The sequence below is a fragment of the Elgaria multicarinata genome, chromosome 11 (genome assembly GCF_023053635.1).
Source record: "Elgaria multicarinata webbii isolate HBS135686 ecotype San Diego chromosome 11, rElgMul1.1.pri, whole genome shotgun sequence".
Taxonomy (NCBI): domain Eukaryota; kingdom Metazoa; phylum Chordata; class Lepidosauria; order Squamata; family Anguidae; genus Elgaria; species Elgaria multicarinata.
The window spans coordinates 34,327,796-34,348,197 of NC_086181.1; the positions used below are offsets into that span (position 1 = coordinate 34,327,796).

General features: G+C 41.8%; 1 protein-coding gene across 1 annotated transcript in view; it reads left to right on the forward strand.

Moving 5' to 3' along the window:
* The window catches only part of LOC134405665 (uncharacterized), a 35,314-nt gene that overhangs the window by 8,160 nt on the left and 6,752 nt on the right, over positions 1-20,402 (forward strand). The window contains exons 4-15 of the mRNA XM_063136910.1: positions 167-403; positions 1,243-1,319; positions 3,758-3,813; positions 5,910-6,133; positions 6,742-6,995; positions 8,813-8,941; positions 10,198-10,336; positions 10,895-10,981; positions 13,174-13,449; positions 14,930-15,068; positions 17,357-17,637; positions 18,628-18,690. Of these exons, the coding sequence (XP_062992980.1) occupies positions 167-403; positions 1,243-1,319; positions 3,758-3,813; positions 5,910-6,133; positions 6,742-6,995; positions 8,813-8,941; positions 10,198-10,336; positions 10,895-10,981; positions 13,174-13,449; positions 14,930-15,068; positions 17,357-17,637; positions 18,628-18,690 (1,962 nt within the window). The remainder of the gene's footprint in view (positions 1-166; positions 404-1,242; positions 1,320-3,757; positions 3,814-5,909; positions 6,134-6,741; positions 6,996-8,812; positions 8,942-10,197; positions 10,337-10,894; positions 10,982-13,173; positions 13,450-14,929; positions 15,069-17,356; positions 17,638-18,627; positions 18,691-20,402) is intronic.

Below are 20,402 nucleotides of genomic sequence, written 5' to 3' on the forward strand. Positions count from 1 at the left end.
TCTACAGATTGAGAACACAGTCTGGGACTAGAGTATCTGAAAGTTACAACTTACCTTGAAAAGCTTCCCAGAATTATGGTTGCTATGCTCCACAAGAAACCATCCCTGTTCTTGCAAGAGCATGAAATCATTATGTCATGTTCCTAACATTTCTCTTTTTTCTCAGAGGGTCATTTCGTTGAGAGGCACAAGCAGGAGTTGATAAAAAAAGTCCCTTGGGCACGCTTGGTTGTGCAGTTCGCATTCTGCAAACGTTTGTGTTGTGCTGTCTGTGAGATCGCCAAGGCCAAAGAACAAATGGAGGACCTCTACGAGATGTTGCCTGCCTGGAATGGAGAACTGAAGAACCATCTCTACCAGATGCTGAGGGTAGCAAATGAACCTCTGATCAAGGAGCTTGAGGGTATTGTTTGTTTGTTTGTTTGTATATATATATATATATATATATATATATATATATATATATTGCATTTCTATACCGCCCAATAGCCAAAGCTCTCTGGGCAGCTCGGGGAACTCCAAAATCACAGCTATGTCTGAAGTACTGAATTGTTTGTTCACTTGCGGCAGAGTCTTGCTATTTACTGTTTTACTCTGTACAGCACCATGTACATTGATGGTGCTATATAAATAAATAAATAAATAAATAAATAAATAAATAATAATAATAATAATAACTCCATAAAGTGTGGCCTTAGGATGCCATTCAGCTTGCTCAGCTTCTCCAGGTAAATCTCATCACGAACAGAAATGCCAAAATCCCAGTATGATACAACAAGTAATCTTGATTCCCCAGTCCATATAGAAGAGCAAGGCCCAACGTGTTAATGATGTTGATTAGTCCTAGTGTTCCCATTGGTTAGCATGGAGGTGAAATATAGAGGTTTTGTTATTTAATTTGAAAAAACACACACCCAGCTTTATTCTCTTCACAGTTCCAGTGCGAGAAACCTTGCACCCAGGGCACAATTCAGTATTGCTAGGTGTATGTAATCTGGCTTTCTTGCTAGCATCACTATTGCTATTAAGCTCCTGCGCTTAATGTAATTATGTGACTGTCACATCACTGATGGCGAGAGAAGCACACAACCACACAATTCAGGAAATAGTAAATTGAAATCACTGGATGTGATGCATCATGGGAAGATATATGGAATTCAGGCTTTCTGAGGGATAAGGTATTCTTTGTTTGCCTATTAAAGAGAAATAGTACCTCTAAGGTTATTTATCTTTGTGAATCAGGAAGGAAAAGTAGCAAAGAGGGCTTGATTCCTGACCCTCTCGCAGAGGAGAAATGTTACCTGTGTGAGAAAGAGAAGGTAGGAGGGCCTTTGTTTTTGGGCTGAAAACAACACACTTCCTATGTTTCCATTGTGATGCATAATAGCTGTCCATTCTGGAAGTAGAGCTTGGCTAAAGAAACACCAATAAGCAGCAGAATCCAGATGTAAAGATTAATTAACCCTACCATGGCAAAATGATTCACCACCCTGTTTCAGATCCAAAGAAAGCCACATGGCCCATCATCACCCTTCAGAGGAACCTCCGAGCACTCTACATGGAGATACTCTCTATATCCTACCAAAACTTCCATAACCTAAGGAAAGTTTCCAAATAACACCCACCTCACTTGGAAGTTTACCTCAGAAAGGAGGCTGATGTAGAGGCTGTCTATAGTGATGGGACACATAAATCAAGAGATGTTCTATTCAAATTCATACTTATTGGAGAGTTAGAAACTACCACTGTCCTTTCCCCTCACTTGATTTTTACAACTAGCCACACTCAGGAGTGCAACATATTAAACTAGGAAGAGGTTGCAGTCAGATACCCTGTTAGTTTGTTTTTCACCTTTATAAGATGGAAACTAGGAGACTAGGTGAAAGGGAGGCTAGCAGACAGGGTTTTTGATGGGGAGATCACTCCTTAGCATTTGGAGCTATGATCCAGTACTTTCAAGTAATAAAGGGGGGATCTGCACGTCGTTCTCAGGGCGCTTCCATCTGCCCCCAGTGCACCCTGAGAACGAGCGTGCAGCTTGCCTGGAAAAGAGACGAAGAAAAGACATCCTTGCCGCCGCCGCCATCCAACTTCCTCCTCGCCGGCCGGGACGGAGAGCTCAGCGGAAGAAGGCGGGGTGGAGAGCTCTCCACCCCGCCTTCTTTCGCCGAGCTCTCCTCGCCAGCCGGTGAGGAGGGAGGTGGATGGTGGCGGCGGCGAGGACGTCTTTTCTTCGTCTCTTTTCCAGGCAAGCTGCACGCTCGTTCTCAGGGTGCACTGGGGCGGATGGAAGCGCCCTGAGAACGATGTGCGGATCCCCCCAAAGACTGGGTTTGGACAACGCAATAGTCAACCGTTAACTATTGTATCATATGTCAGGAAAAACCCATGCCACAGTTGGTTATTTCTAGGAAATCACCAATGCAAATAATCAAGTGTGTGCAGAGTTGACCAGCTGCACAACCATTGATTATTGTGTCGTGTGGCAGGCTCTGTTGAGTTGTGAGTTGTTATGCCCTGGCTGTGGGCTTTCGGGTTTTTCAGGGAAACCAAGGAGACAAAAATACCTAGACTCACAGGTTTGCTTACAAGGAGACTAATTTATTCACATATATTTCAGCACATTCAAGCATATTCCAATAAAAGTGGACTAGACTGCAAAAGCTTCCTGCACAAAAGACCCTTCGGCAAAATCTGGACCCCCCCACCCCTGGGCACATGAACAGTTATAGCATAACTGAACTTGGCAGCAATGCCAAGTTCAGAGAATGATTAATCATACAGGGGCATAACACGAGTCAAGGGCGGTAGAAACCCCTGCCTCTCTTCCCCAGTGGGGCTCTATTGGCATGGGAAACAATCCTGTCCCAGGAAGCATGTGGGGCGCTGCCAATCGTGCCATCTCTTGGTGGGGCACTTCCCGGGATGTGCACATGCCATCCCTGGGTGAGGCGTTGCAGATTTGGGCACCCCACATGTTCCTAGGGTCGTGCACGTCCCTTGTCCCCCTGCCCGTGATCCCTCTGGATATCAGCTTGAGGGCATGGATGTGACAAATGAGGACAGGGTGCAGGGGAGGCGTGGATGGAGCGATGCCATCTCCTGACTGCCAGGAGATGGTATCGCTCCATCCACGGCTCCTTCAGTATTTGGGGATATGAAACGGGCATGGAAAGAGCAGAGGGATCCACACAGAGCAGAGAGGTACGCTCACCTGACTCTGTCAAGGACAGCGTCAGGCAAGCATATCCCTTCTGCCCTTGCTAATCATTTGGAGATGGGTTCAGGGGGATGCTTGCATCCCCTGACCCGACCCCCATCTCCAAATGGATAGGTTGACGGAGCAGAAGGGATACGCTCGCCTGAAGCTGTCCTTGATAACGTCAGGTGAGCGTATCCCTTCGCCCTGCACAGGGGAGGTGTGGCGGAGCAATTCCATCCGGACAGGGGATGGTATTGCTCCACCATGGCTCCTTCCCTATTTGGGGATATGAAGTGGGCGTGGAAAGACTCTGACCAGAAGAGCTCTGCCAGCATCTTTCCATGTCCACTTCATATCCCCAAACAGCAAAGGAGTTGTGGTGGAGCGATACCAGCGCCTGACAGTCAGTGCGACATGGTTCAATGTGACATGTCAATAGTCATCCGTGGAGTGGACTGTGCACGTAGGGTTTGCTATTGTGTTGCCTGATATGCCAAAGAACTGCATATCACAGTCTCCTTACCCACTCTAGACCATTCCTATCTTGTTTCCTAGGACTGTCCAGAGGTGCAACCAGATCTTGTTCTAGATGCTGGTAGGAAGCTAAACAGGTAAGTGCCATTTAATAGCTGGTCACATGCACCTTTTTTTTTAACCTCAAAAGCGTAATCACAGAGAAAATGAACTCCCATCCCATCCAATTCCAATTCCGTTGGCTACAGGCTCTTTTCATGTGGCACCCCACAGATTGCACAGCAAATGCACAGTTTGCTGCAGTTTTCAGAATGCATATTTTCTTTTAAAACCCTAATGTAGAGGTTATCAATGCACGCAAGCATATTGTACATTTATTGTCCGTTACTTGAGTTAGCGCACTTGTGCATCTATTAAATCACGGGGCAGGAAGCAATTCTGATGCAAACTGAAGTGAGGTTTTCTATCAGAATTAGAGTGGAGAAGAAAGTGTCAAAAGTAGATGAAACTGTCAGTTTTGCTTTTCCACCTGTTCATTTTTTTTAAAATCATGTTATTTCCATTCCAGATATGAAGAAATGTGTGCAGTTTGCTAAATTCTTACCAAAAGCAAACTCAAACAACATTCCTATCCATCTCTGAACAACAACAAAAATCCCTCCCTTGTACCTGCCACAAATAGTTTAAGAATAAATACAGTAAGGAATGCACATTTCTTTTCATGAACATCAATACCCTGTAAAAAATTTTTAAAAAAAAGACTACCTGGAAAAAAATGAATTCCAGAATTAAAGCTCCATCACATCTAGGAAGAAATGCCAGCTCCCGTCGCTTCTCCGTCATCACTCAGTTACTTCCTGTTTGAAAACAGGAAGTGAGCAAGGAGCACGAGGCCCATTCAGTCCGGCAGGAGAGAGCAGCATCTGGACTTTTTCTGGTTTTTCTTGCGGTGCAAGGAAGGCCAGAAGAGGCGGAAGGCAAGCAGGAGGCAGAGATGATGTCATGTGAGGGACCTCCGAGCAATCCGTGAGGGCCCAGTCACGAGCGTGCAATAAAACGCTCGTCAGATGGAGCTCTTAATTAAGAAGGCAGATGGAGGAGGACGTCAGGCAAAGACAAGCATGGAAAAATAAATCATAGTATAGGAACATAATCTTATTCCCAGATAATTTAATTAAGTGTTCAATATATACTTAAAATAATCTTATTCACAGAAAATGTAAATAAGTGCTCAATACATGCATAAGTTGTTACACTGTCTTACACCAGTCTTAAAATCCCTTCACTGGCTGCCAATTCGTTTCCAGGCAAAGTATAAAGTGTTGGTTATCACCTTTGAATGCCTTCATGGTTTGGGTTCAGGCTACCTGCGGGATCGCCTTCTCTCATATAATCCGCCCTGCACACTCAGGTCCTCTGGGAAGAATCTACTTCATTCAACAAAAACCAGGCTGACGGGTATTACCCAGAGGACCTTCTCTTCTGCTGCTCCCAGACTGCGGAGTGGCCTGCTGGAGGAGTTTCGTCAACTTGACAGTCTTTTAGAATTTAAAAAAGCAATAAAGACTGATCTATTCTGGCAGCCTATCCAGTGAAATTTTAGACTGTTTTAAAGATGTTTTAATCATGTATGGTATGTTTTTAATTAGTTTTTAATGTGTTTTATATTCATTGTTGTTCCCCACCTCAATCCAAGTGGAGAGGTGGGTAAGAAATATATTATTATTATTATTATTATTATTATTATTATTATTATTATTATTATTATCAATTTTCATTAGGAACCATGGGGATTGTAATTCTATCAGAAAGGTTTCTAAGGATCTCAGTTGCATCAGTTAGGATTGCCAACTTCACAGGTTTATCGTTTGAAATTGAAATCTTGATTTTTGCTTGAAATTACTCAGTTACACATCAAACAAACTTTGTGTGGCCTAATTATATTCCAATTGCCGCCTGCATGTTTAATCAATAGATAGCAATCTCCTTTTTTTTCTGCATAAAAAAGACCAGAATTTTACTCTCTGACCCTGTTTGAATGCAACAGTGGTGTCAGGCAGCAAATCTTGGGTTAATTAACCCATGCTGCATTCCAGGGTTCTTTGCATGACATTCAAACAGGGGAACTTGGAGTTGTTGCCCATGCCCACAATTCATAGGTTAATTAACCCAGGATTTGCCAGTTGTTACATCTGAATTGTGTTTCCCCCTCTTCTTATATTGTGACATCAAGAATCCACTTCCCCAAAGCGGGCACCTTCCTTTGTGCCGTGACCGAACTCAAGTTTGAAGTAAGAGCAGCCGTGACAGTTGAATACAAGCATGACTCCTGGGGTCAGCACCTGAGTGAGTCTGAGAAGCGGAATTGGATGGTGGTTGGTCCATTATTTGACATCCGCGCAGATCCAGCAGGGGAGGTTGCAGCTGTTCACCTGCCTCATTTTATGTGCCTCAGAGGTAAGGCAGTTGGGAGGAGAGTGGGGGTAAGGGGTCTTGCTGTCTTCAGTGTTTTCCTTTTAGACAAATTAGGTTCCTCAACTCTGCCATTCATGGACATGTGCACCTCTCTGTACTGGCGTTTTCTATATTTTCAATTAAACGGTGCCTTCTAGTGGCTGCCAGCTTTACACACTGGGAACATCACACATTTTAAAATAATTCTAGTTTATCTCCAATCTATTTGAAAGCGGGAGAAAGGGGGGAAACACGGGGGACCACCCCAGGAGTTGGCAACTTTGAGTAAAGGCCCTGCAAACTTCTGTGAGTGGCTAATCACAAGCATGCAATAAATCACTCATATAGAGATGCCCATGGTCTCTGACTGATTCCCTGGCACTGCATATGACTCTCAGAACTGAAAAGGTCGCCTAACCCTATCTTACTGCATCACAATGGAGAGGGGAAGCAGTATTAGGGTAGCATTACTAAATCTAGCGTTCTGGAGCTTAGAACAGCAGGCTGAGTTAGGAACCAAGGAATTTTGGTGAAATTAGATTCAGCTTCATAAGGTCTAATCTAGTAATGAAAGTGATGAGAACTGTTGTTTCTTAATAATCTGTTCTCAGCTGGAAATATTGACACCTCCAGGATGAAAATCGCCCATTTCATTGATGCTGGGATAAGCCTGGAGGAGCCATCCCGGGTCAGTCCGTTTCATGCTGTGTTGGAAAATCCCAAATTCTCCTTGCTGGGTTTGCTGATTAAACCCATCTTCAACAAGTTCTTCCCTATCCATTCTGTGGTCCAGCTTTATCAGACGCGCAAGAAGACCACGACGCTCCATCTCTACCTGATTCCCAATGATACATCCTTGATAGAGGTATGTGAGAACTGATGAGAGCTGATGAAGAGAGAGAGACATATACAGAGTCCTCTTGCCCTGCAGAGCAACAGGAGAGAGAATCTTAGCAGGAGCAGCTGACTCTTAGAGGTTGAGAGTCTCAGTGACAGCTGGCATTCAAAGGCCAGAATCCCCTCAAGGGGCATATATAAGGGGGTCTGCTTTCTAATATTCAGGACTATGCTGTGGGGATTAGGATCAGGGCTGCCCCCCAAAAGCTCATACTCCCTAAACACATAACATCTGTCCCCCCCGTCTCCCTGATAGTCTGGGGGAGAATGGCCATTTTCTGGTTGATGGAGGGAAAAGCACCAAAAGTATGTGAGAAAGGAGGGAGAGACTGGCTCTGGGGCCGGTGGAAAGATTTTTTATTATTTGTTGATCTTGTTAAAAAAGTTTTTTTTAAAAAAAAAAATTCAGATGGTCCAACGTTTCGGATATTAGAAATCCTTCTTCAGGGGCTGTAATCAACACAAAATATACACATGTATTGTTATTTCATTAATGAATATACATAGCTAAATACATCAGAGACAATACCATTGTATGAGAGTTGTTAGGGCATTATGATATTCATTGTTATAGATTGTTAACATAAGGTCCTGTAGGAAAACATCCAATGCACTAAAGAAACTTATACCAAGACAAATCCCGCTTTTCAAACTCTTGCTACATCTTACTAAACGGACCAAATTTTCTTCAAGACCACTGCATTTTAAAAGAGATTTTTTTTTAAAAAAAAAAAATCCTTTCTCATTAGAAAGGCTTGTTACACCTAGCATACTCATCCCAGCTTTTCATCGCCATAATGCTTGTTCTAGTCAACCTCTTGTGATAAACCACACCTACACCTTAAAACAGGTTTCTATTTTGATTGGACTTGTTTAGAATCCCTTTTGTATAGCATACACTAGAAGAAGGAATCATTTCTGGCATTATGTTCTACTCCATAGATAGAACCGTGCTCTTTTTAAATTTCTAGATGTTAAGTCATTGTGAGCAATTTATGTATCTAGTTATCGTGTCCTAGACTGACCTGTTTTAGTAAGCAAAGTCCTCTGTCGCGAAACCGAACTGGCGGTTTCTCTCTAATCTCTCGCTTCAATACACAGGAGTTGCCTCTCTAAGCTGCAAGGTCGCAGTGAAGTGCAGCTGATTGCTGACAACTTTATAGCTGGCACTAGTCTTTCTGTGCTTTTTCAGTAATCCTGATAGGACTTACCCCTTATGGTGGCAAGGCTCTAGTCATGGTTTTTAGTTGTAAACATTTTTGCCTCTCCATTTCTAACCTCCTCGGCTCCAGAGTAGCAGAGAATCCTGTTAGTGTTGAGCCCTCCAGTGATGAGACTCGGACAACGTTCATAACTCTTCATTCCTCCTGACCTTTTACGCTACCTGGCCCTTACTTGTATATGGGAACCTCCCTTGCTAATGCCACTGCAATCACTTAGCACAGTCTGGTCAATGGTTCTCAACCTTACTGTTTGTAGCTTCCCCACTCCACAGAATCGTTTAGTCCTGTGGGTGAAACTGATTTCAGGGAAAGGATCCAATAGATGACTCTATTGTGAGACTTTGCCTCCCTTCAATTGCTGTATTCCACTCGTGGGAATCATCCCACCAAATTTCAGTGGTACCTATCGGGTTTTATTTGCCTTCATATATTAAGAATTCAAGTTTGTTCTGTTTGTTTCCCATACCCTCATCTTATTTCCATAGTAACAAAATAATATTGTTTCATATAGTGTTTACCATGGTATGCTTTTGCTAGAAATGTTGCTGTTTCCCTTCAACAGGCCACCAAAGTTCAGGAGGAGAGATTCCACTCAAGGCAGGTGTGGAAACACCCTCAGACAGACGAGCCCTTATACATTGGCTCTCGCTATCAAGTATCCAGCTCAGCAGAACTCACAATAAATCCAAAGGTTAGAAGTTGCATCACCTCAATGTAGGGATGGGGAGAAATTTGTTCGGAATAAATTAATTGCAACTTATCTAAATATGCACACTTGAATCAATATGTGAACCAGAACTCAGCTATCCTTCCAAATATGCACTTCTCTGGATTTGGCAATGAAGTTTTCATATCAAAACATGCATATCGAAATGTGTATATTAGTGGAAATAACATTTAAAAACTCATTATGGTAGGAAAATTGCTTGCAAAGAATGTTATATGAGGCAAAATTACACATAAAAGTGCAGGTATTAGGGGAAATGTGCACAAGAATGCATACAAATTTCCATGCACAATTTTTAAAAACAAACCAACCTGGGGGGACTGAAAGCCTGAGATGACCACGGCTGTGTGTATATCAGTCACACCATTTTTATGGTCGTAAGCCCTTTGGGAAGGCTTCTGCCCTGAAAGGTGGCCAGGAGTTCTTTTAAACAATAAATCATTTATTTTATTTTATTTTATTTATTACATTTCTATACCGCCCAATAGCCGGAGCTTTATTATTTTATATTAATAAAATCATCCATCCCTATCTCAAAGATGTGTATGCAGAATTTAGAAATATTCTTTATAGACATCTTCTCTTGGTTGTCCCCATAACCTTCCAGATTTTACAGAGAACTGCTGCACTAGTTGTGGGTTGCTGGGCTCATTGGTTAGCCCATTGTCTGAGAATGATATGACCAGTGCTGTGTGTATATCACAGAGCTCCATCACACCAGCGTTTTAATGCAAGCTCGACATGCCTGGTGTCCGGTTTTGCAGCGCTGCACTCACATGACGTTGTACCCATCCTGCTGTGATCACGCCATATCCCACTCCTCTTCCATTTTTTTTTGTACGAGGGAAATCCGGTTCTTTTTGCCATGCACGATAACATTGCTGTTCCATTCCCATGTAATTTCCTTTTCTATGCTATTTTGGATCGTCCCAATTTTTCTACTAGGGGTGTAGAATAAATTATGCAAAATAAGGCTCTATCTATCTATCTATCTATCTATCCACACACACATAATTTATACATGATGCAAAATTTAGCTTTTCTTGGTGCAGAATTTGACTAATCTTAAAACGCAGCATCTACACAACCCTGCAAAAGATTTACAAGAAAACGATGAAAAATGAAGCGTGCCGAGGATGGCCTCTAGATTAGCAATTACCCACATTGTTCATTTGAGAAAGTGTCCTTCCTCCTTTCCTTCCTTTCTTCCTCTTCACCAGGAACTGGAGCTTTCCTATAAGTACCCAGAACAGCTGCAGTCCTTTGCGGAAGTCTATCTTGGAAACAGAGAGAGAGTAAACCTTCACTTGAAAAAGAAAAACAATCTTTGCTCCATTTGGGACGCTTTGATGGAACAAGGTACATATAGTGACAATGTGTTGTTATAGCTACGCAATAACAATAATTTTATTAATAATTTTTAAATAATTGGTGTTGGAATTCTACTCTTGGTGCATGCTTCAGAATTTATGGAGAAGGAAACCTGCAAAAGAATCCTTCTAAGTCATTATCACCTGCACAGTAACAAATAATGTCCTCAAATTTCAGCCTCTTACCATTTACAGGTTTTTCCTCTGTACACAAATGGCATCTAAGGCAAGCATATATGTCTCCAAACCCCAAGTTAATATTTTATTCAGACTGCTTTTTATCCCAGGTGATGTAACAAGTGGATGTAAAAAAAAAAAGTGACCAAAAATTTAATCCTGGGAAGCAGACTTCAGCTGATACCACACACATGGCTTTATTTGGGGACATTTTGCCACACACAATACATTGGGATTTGGCCTTCAGTGTGAATTGGCTAAATAGTGCTCATTTTTTGTAATTAATGTTAGAGGTGCAGCATTGCCCTACCCTGAATAGGAAAAGCACTACATAAGGGCTGAATTCGTTTTTCTTCTACTTCTGTTTTAGAAGATTTGCCATCAAATTCCACTGATGAAGAGGTGAATCAGAAGGACCTCGATGCTTCTGGACCAGGAACTAGGAAAAAAGTACATGGTACTGACAAGGAATCCTTTCATGGTGCACTAGGGATACTCAAAGGTTTCGTTTATTCTGCCTTTTTAAGCAAACTGACATGGTTCACATTTCCTAGACAACCACATGTATCAGAATGCAGAGAATTTTTGCAGTTCTCCAAATTTTGTGATACAGTTCTCAGCTAAAAATTATAATCCCAAATTATGTATAAGAATGAGTATTTTAGGTTAAAATGCCGCCCAGAGAGCTCCAGCTATTGGGCGGTATAGAAATGCAATAAATAAATAATAAAATATGTACAAAAATGTATTTTAGAATAAAATGTCTACCAAAATGCATATTTTAGTATAAAATGCATACCAAACTGCAAATTGTGTGAAAATATATTTTCAAAAATAATGTAAATTTGTGTGTGTGTTTTAAAAGAAAAAAATCACAGATTTGATATGTAAACAGTTGCTTATGAATGGACACATGTGAAATTGATATGGACAGGAAAAAGGCTGTTTTGCCCATCCCTACCTTGTACAATTCTACCTGGCTGCACAGTGGGAATAAATTCCAGAGTCCTTGCTGCTCCTATTTAATCTAATGCATTCTATTCTATTCTGTTCTCCTATGTCAAATAGCAGCTTCAGTGGGATCAGATACAAAAGAAGGCAGTGCTCCTGCAGCTTTAACTGTTGTGATGAAGAGGGAATTTCACCAGGTGCTGCATGTATAACAATGATACCTGCTGAAATTCCCTTTACAATACAACTGTTAAAGATACAGGAGCCCTGTCCTCCTTTTCATAGGGTCACCTTACTTTTGGATCATGATGTGGGAAGAAAGGGTTAATCATTCCCATGCACTGTGATGTTGAGCCTGATCCCCTCCTGCCCACCCCCACAGCTGCTATTTACAGTTGTAGCAAAATCAAGCCGTGCCAAAGCATACCCGTAAAATAATGTGTAGTTTTGTCAAGCTGGAAGATGCACACCTGTAGAGTGAAGGTCACAGCAAGAGCATACAGAGGGAGAATAAGAGACACACCACTGAGGCCCCGGGGAGTATGACTAAGAAGCACAAAGTGAAGACGAGAAGAAAGGGGAAGCCCGTGATCAAAACAGTCCAAAGGAGCAATATAATTGGAATGATGAGCAAGAAATGCATATGCAGAGTGAAGAATCTTAAGAGTAGACACAGAAATATCGACGAGAACAATATTGATAGTGCAGGAAATTGAGTATGCAAGTTGTAGATTTAGGTTCATTTCTGTTGAGCTAAAATCTTGTTTAAAAAAATGTGGCCTTTATAAAGGTGGCAATGATGTCAGCTTGCCTTCCTGGTGTCTTTCCCTGCTTCCACAGCAGTTAGTTGTGGTAGCCAGCTGAGAGGGGATTTCTTTATAGTAAATTTAGTTTACTTTTAAATATAACCGTGGTTTGGGTCTCTGATACTATGCCTGTGTCAGCTTGGATTAATACGTGGACCAGATGATCTCCCAATTAATCTTGGGAGTTCCATTTAATTGGGGATTTAATAAGGCCTGAAATCTTCAAAGAGCTGGTGGCAAATGGAATTTGGGGGGTTCCCTGGAGACCCTTTTCAAGATCTGGGACATGGTAGGAGGTTAGATAATACCTCTTCATCCTTCCTACCATTCCTCTGGAACTAGACTGGAGACCAATTATGTTTTCTTCTGGGATAACTGAAGGCAGTTTGAAAGAAGGATTGCTGTGTGTCATGTGTGAACTCCATCCACTTTCATCTCAAGTAAATAGGGTTGGTAGATTTCTGTATTGTCTGAGCTCAGGTGATAATGTCAATACTTTTATTTTCCACTGTACTGGAGCTGTATCCTTGGATAGGTTTGTGGCTTAGATGTTACACTGTTGATGTGGGCAGACCACTTGCTTGAGTGGTTTTATTGTAGATGTCAGCCACCAGTGTATTGTCAGAACACTTCTGTGGGATAAAAGAAATATGAGTGTACATCATGGTAATCAATACCTTTCTATCTTTATGTGTCTCTCTCCAGTCTTATATTGTCATGATCACATCTACAGTATTTAAATGCATGGTTACATGATCTAGAAAACAATACTGGGAGAATGATCATATATAAGCCTTGCGCTATGTCACCCATCACAATGATGAAGCCAGGGAAGGCAAGCAGGATCATTTCAGGTTAATCTCAAACCATGCCTTTTCCCCTCCTTTTTCAGTTCCAAGGAAGACCATGAACGACTGTCTGCTGAACACCCTGGAGAACTTAAGGGAGTATGAACTCAAGAGGTTCAAGAGTAAACTTAATGAGTTCCACATTGAGGGCTACCAAAATATTCCTCAAAGGAAGCTGGAGACAGCAGATGCATTAGACCTCAGTAAACAGCTGATCAGCAACTACAAGAAAGATTGTGCTGTGGATGTGGTCATTTGCGTGCTGGAAGCCATCAATCTCAATCAAGAGGCAGACAATCTCCGTGCTGCTGCTGGAATCAGTAAGGAAAGGGGAGAACCAGCACTTGGAGGGGGGCAGGTCAGATACACTGGTTGAGCCAGATTATCTCATTGTGGTGATGGGACATGGTTAAAGAGAACTGTCTTTACTGGATTCAGGTGCGTTAGAAATCTTCTTTCCAATGTTAGGGTGTCTTGGCAAAAGGGAGGGGAGGACTCCTAAAGCAACTACCTTCCTTTCTCCATCTCTCTCCTTTGCCTTCTCACCCTCATGTTGCTTCATTGCATAATCCCAACGTGGAAAATAATCCTAATTAGAACGGATAAGAAATGTTTATAAAATCAATAAGGACCCAGCAGTTACATATACTTGAGTTACTTTTGATGTGCGACCAAAAGCTGCTATCTTTGAGTCAAAGCATAAGTCGCAGTAACTGTGTGGCTCACAGCCACATCAGGATATATATATTTTAATTTAATCCTAGGCCCGTGGGGTGGGAGACTTTTCATTGGGACTGTATTGACTGGGGAGTGCAGGTTTAATCCTTCCATGCTACAGTTAGTCTTCTAAGACCTCAATGCATTGTACAATGGGGGCAGGATCGTCGGGACTGTGGCTCAGGAGGGAAGGGTTAAATCTACCTTCCCTGTATGCTGCTGTTCCATTGAAAAATCCTGTCAGATGCCTACCATTTTTTAAAATCCCCTGATAGTTCAAGGACTTCACCACACATCCAGTAAAACAGCAGGTCAGGCTTTAAAAAACTTTTAAAGTGTTCTTCCCATGTTGTTAGTGATTTTAGCGTTAGCAACGGATGTATATTCTTTAATAGTTCTTCATACTAACTGCCACTAGTGAACTCTTGTTATTGGCAACTACTTTCTTTCCTACTTGGCTGTAATACTCTCTTATCCTAAGGCCCAGCCCCTTCCCTTTAAGAATTCCTGTGCAATTGCTTGAACTCTCCTGAAGCATTTCCTTCTAAAATGCATTAGGACTTTCTTCAGAGATGAAGACATGCAAGTCTTGTGGATTTCACATTTTTCCCTTTAAAAAATGGTGATGGTGAGAGTCTGCGGGCTCATCTACACCAAGCAGGATATTCCACTATGAAAGCGGTATATAAAAGGCAGGAGCCACACTACTGCTTTTTAGCGGCACTGAAGTGCACTGGGAACTGTTGGGGCCCATTGACACATGCCATATACCACTTTCATACCACTTGCATAGTGTTATATCCTGCTTGGTGTAGATGTGTCAAGGACCTCAACAGTTGTCAGTGCAATATAAAGCAGTAGTGTAGATTGTGCCTTTTATATATCACTTTCATACCACTTTCATAGTAGAATATCCTGCTTGATGGTGGTGAGAGTCTGCCCCTTCTGCATATTTTAATCAAAAGCTTTAAATGGAGATGCTTTACTCCATGCCCCCATTCACCTGCTTCCCCACTGCAGCTAGGGCATCAGTTTGACTAAGTAAAACTGTTTCCTCTGTATTGCACTTTTTTCAATTTCCAGCAACGAAGTCATCTTCCTCTGCCAGGCTTCAGAGTATGAGAAAAATATCTGGTTCAGCACCAACTAGAGAACAATCTCATTCTCAGCTAGCCAAAGAGGATCTGGAGAAAGAAATGGCATCAGGAACTGCCAGCAGAGGGTAATGTCTGTGCTCAGATGGGGGCTAACAATAGTACAGCCTTTTTGGTTGCCTTCCAGCAGACCACCCTTACACCCAGACTGTCCTTGGGCTGAGTTACTGAGTTATTTTAAAATATGTTGCTTTGCTCAAGTCTTCTGTGGTCTTTAGATATCTGAAACAACAAGAGAAGAAATCTCTGGCAATACATGGAAAGATAGAATACTAGTCAAGTAATGTGACGCTCAAAAGACCAAGATCCTAGATAGACTGCAGCCAGGAACAAGAATTCACAGATAATTGCATGGAATGGCATTTTTAGTGCTCAAAGCGGGAGGGCATCTTGGCAGGTGTGTGTGTGTGTGTGTGTGTGTGTGTAGAAGTTCTGTTCTTTGTGAAACACGTTATGTCAGCAGTTCATAATAAATCCTATAAATATGACAGGCTGAATACAAAAATTTCAGGGCATACCACCTGTCCTCAGGAGGACAGAACAAATGAACCAATAAAATCACAAAATTGGCATATAAGCTAAAACCAATGAAATACGTAAAACACATAAAAGCAACTAAAACGTGGATTCACCACATAAAAACCTTGAAGCTGGCAGAGAGGGGGCCAAACAAATCTCCTGTGGCAAGATGTTCCACAAACCAGGACCACGGAAAAGCTCCCCACACACCTTTGGACCACTCCTGACTCAGCCACAGGTGGCACAAGAGGAGAGCCTCCCCAGCACATCTTGGGGCATAGGAAGACTGGTAAGGGAGGACATAGAGCCTTAGATATCATGGGCCAAGTTCATTTAGCAGTAATCCAGCATGGATGTAACTAAGGGACGTGTCACTTTGGCTAAGACAGACCTTCTTTTAAAACTTGATTTTGTTCTGATTTTTATACTGTTAGTTTTACTTTACCCTGTGCCTGTTTGGTGCATTCTCTTCCCCTCCTTATTGTTTTATTATGATTTTATTAGAATGTAAGCCTATGCGGCAGGGCCTTGCTATTTATTGTTTTACTCTGTACAGCACCATGTACATCGATGGTGCTATATAAATAAATAAATAAAGAAGAAGAAGAAGAAGAAGAAGAAGAAGAAGAAGAAGAAGAAGAAGAAGAAGAGGCACAGCTGGTGCAACTGCCTGAACAGGGTAGTGCACCCCAGGCCACAACTGCTATCTGGAGACCTAGATGTAAAGGCAGATCCAGAAGTACCCCTAGTCACAAACTCAGTATATTTCAAGCAGAATGCTACCCCATCTACAACAAGTTGAATCCCTACTCAGAGTCACTCCTTTACCTGACCAGGAGTACCTCTGAGTTGTCCGGTTAAAACTTCAATGTATTAGATCTCTCACTCAGCCCATTAACACTTCCACTCACCGTTTCAGAGCATCAACCACTTTCCTGCAACCAGACGAGAAAGAGAAATAGAGCCGCACATCATCTTCTGCACATTGATTGCACTGTGCTCCCAACCTCCTCTAGAGGTTTCATGTAGATGTTAAACAGCATGGGATACAGAAATGAATCCTTAAATTCTGTGATCATTGGCCTATGACGGGTCTCCAGCATGGTGCCCATGGTCACCTCTTTGGGTACTTGCCAAGCTCCTTGCCGCTACTGATTTAAATTTTGTTTTTAAAGATTTTTTTTAATTTTTAAAAAATAACTAGGAGGCTGGCATACTGCAAAGTGAAGGGCTGCCCTCCAGTGCCATCTTTATTTGGGTTCAAAGGAGTGGTATATAAAAGGGCTAGTTCAGTCTCTGGCTTCTTGACTTAAATGGATCTCAGCTAGACATTAACAGTCTGATTCACTATAAAGAACCCCCCAGTATCCTACCAAGGTTCTAATCTAGGATGACCAAATGTCAGGATTTCCCCGTATTTGTCCTGGCTTTTGTACTATCCTGGGTGTCAGGGTGATTTTCTATAATTTTCTGTAATGTCCTGGAAAGACATGCTTTCCCCTTTAAGGTCACTATTAGCATATGATGCACTTTCTGGAAGTGCATCATTTCCCCCCATCCCAGTGCTCCAATCAGAACCTTAAAGGGGAAAGCGTGTCATTCCCGGACATTATATAAAAGACCTTGATTTGAGCAGTGGGGGTGGAAATGACAGGTTTTCCCCTCCTCTGCTCCAATTGGGGCCTTTAAGGTGGAGGAGGGGAATGGCACACTTTCCAGAGGCCAGGGAAAGCCACTTTCCCACCCACACCAGGCTGTCCTCTTTTTTGATTTCCCAAATATGGTCACTCCATTCTAATCCTTTGTTCTCTGGTGCCTTAAAATCATTCTCGCTTAGGTCATTGGACTCGGTGATGGTGATCCGCAAGGGGAGGAAACATATAACTGAAATCATTGAGAAGGATCTCAGATATGTTTTAGATGAGTTATTCTCTCAGTCCGTCATCACAGAGAAAGAACATGAGGACTTATACAAAATGGAAGAGGATTCTAATAATAAAAGTCGAAGATTGCTGCTTCTGATACAGAGAAAAGGGGAAGCAGCCTGTGGCCTGTTCTTGGAATGTTTGGAAATTGTATATCCAGGTTCAAATCATGCTGTGCGGTGTTCAATTAATGGTAAGTTTTAGTGCTCTTCCAAGACCTCAGGGACAATTGACACAGGCTGCATTCGGACAACATGATAGTCAACGATGGGTTAATCATCAACTTAACTATAGTTTACCCACAAGGCAAGATAATAATCAACTATGGTGTGGATTAGGGTCAGGTGAAAAAAAGGAGAAGCAAATTTCAGGATGCTGAACTTTTTATCTGTAGGTTGAAGAGCCCGATGTGTTTCGGCCTGTATCTTTTCAAGGCCTTCCTCAGGGGCCTTCTGCAAAACTCTTCTTATCAACAGAATGTCTTTCTCAGATTGATCATAGTGACAATGTCTTTCTCAGATTGCTAATCGCTATGAACAATCTGAGAAAGACATTCTGTTGACAAGACTTTTGCAGACATCTTCCTACAAACCCCTGAAGAAGGCCTTGAAAAGGTACAGTCCAAAACATGTCAGGCTCTTCAACCTACAAATAAAAAGTTCCTTATCCTGAGAATTTGCTTCCCCTTTTTTCACCTGACTTGGGGGCTTTTCTTCCCCTGTTTTTGATTGTGGATTAGGGTCAGCATTGAATTGATTATTAGTTCACAGTGTGTTGATTCACTTATACCCTGCCCTCTCTCCCCCTCTCAGTCCTCCTGCTAGAATCCCATCAGCCATTGCTGCCAAATCTATCCCACCAGCTGGAGTAGAGCAACAGCCTTGACTTTGACTGCTCTTGCCTTGCAACTCTATTGCTGCCAAAAATAACCAACAGTAGCCAACGAAATAACCCACAGTGCCCGCTACATGACACAATAATCAACAGTGGTTCAAATAGCCAACTCTACCCAGTGTTGAGCCAAATAACCCACTGTAATTTTAAAAAACTCCACACAACACAATAACCCACTGTGGACTATTTAAAACACCATGGGTTATCGTGTTGTCTGAACCCAGTCACTATGTTCTCCTTTTTCCACAATAGCCATATGCGATAAGGTGCTATTGTTCTCATTTTACAGGTCAAGATCAAAATCCAGTACAGACCATTGCCCACTTGGAGCTGCAATCAGAATCCAGTCCAGGTAAGCTTGGGACTTACCAATAAAGGATGAAGCACTTGATAGAAAATAAATAAATAATAGAAAAGAGCAAAGAAAGAAAATCCCTAAAGTTGCTATAGGTTTCTGTTTTAAAACTTCCACAAATAAAAGCTCCCACTATATGTTAAAACGTAAAGCCTGCCTTTATCCAGTTTGACTGCTTACATAGTAGACCCTTAACTTGTCACAATTTTCTTCTCCAGCTTAAATTTATCTAGACTTGATTGCATTTAACTGAATTTCAACCTGGAAGCACTATGGCTAATAGTACAAGATGATGGTATGCCCAGTCTTTAACAATTCAATAAGCTTTTATTCACAGAAATATTGCTAAATAGCTTTACTGTCGAAGAATGTGTGAGCTCTACAGTTTCAGTGTTGGTCTGGATGGGATTCAGTCCCAGAAAATGTATAAGGAAAGGGCGCATTTGCACAACATGATAAGCGTGTTAGTGCAGGCTGCTCCATCACTCTCACTTGGCCCATTCTGTCTTCATACTGTGCAAACTAGGAATTCCGTGTTGATTCTTGTCAGAGAAGGCAGAATTGTAATCCATGGTTTGGTCTTGGTTTAGGGCTCTGGCTTGTCTAGGGAGAAATAAGCTAGAATTTCTGGTTTGCAAATCACAATAAACAAACCATTTCCATGGTTTGCTTAGCCACTCCCACGGGAGTGATTAGGCAGCGTCCACTAGGACAGTGCCTCATTCACAATAAGCCAGAATTTTAAATTCCATGAGAATGCAGCCATTTGCCTACTCATATTATAGTAATTGATTAGGAGAGCTAAATGCCTTGTTCCTGCCATTTTCAGTGGGCTTAGGCTGTGTCTACCCATGATGAAGAATGAGGTGGTGGGATTTATTTATTTATTTATTGCATTTCTATATTGCCCAATAGCTGAAGCTCTCTAGGCAGTTTACAAAATTAAGACAATTCAAGTATAAAACAACAGTATAAAACCATAATATAAAATACAATATAAAAGCACAACCAAGATAAAAACAGCAGCAATGCAAAAATAAAAATTTAAAACAAAAATTTAAAACAGCTAGTTCAAATTAATTTATAGACTGTTGAAATACTGGAAGAATAAAAAGGTCTTCACCTGGCCTCTAAAAGAATATAATATAGGTGCCAAGCGAACCTCCTTAGGGAGCTCATTCCACAGCCGGGGTGCCACAGCAGGGATGCTGAGGTGATAGAATGGCCTGAAACTCATCAAGCTACTGGTGGGGATATAGTTTGACTACTTTCTCACGTAAGCAAATTCTCCACAAATAGTAAACCAGCAAATCAGGGAGACAGATTTTAGCCCAGTACTTTGCCTGCTGTGTTGGCTTTCTGTTTGCAGACAATTATTAATGTAGGGGAGTGTTCAAAACTGTGATCATGACCTGCAGCCTTCTGACGTGGTTCTGTCCATTTTTTCCACTTGATTCTGCTGAACATGTAGACTAGGCCTTCAATAACACTCTAGTGAATCAACACAACTTACTCCATTCTCCCATATTGAGGAACTGATAAATCCTACTATCTGAAAAGTTCCTCATTCTGTTAAGACTTTGCCTTGATGAGCTGGCTACCTACTAATAACACAACATATTTCTTTAGAAAATGTAAAGCTTGTTAAACCAAAATAACATAGGCGTCTATAAGGCACTGAAGGTTTTTCACCACTAGAAAAATAGGAC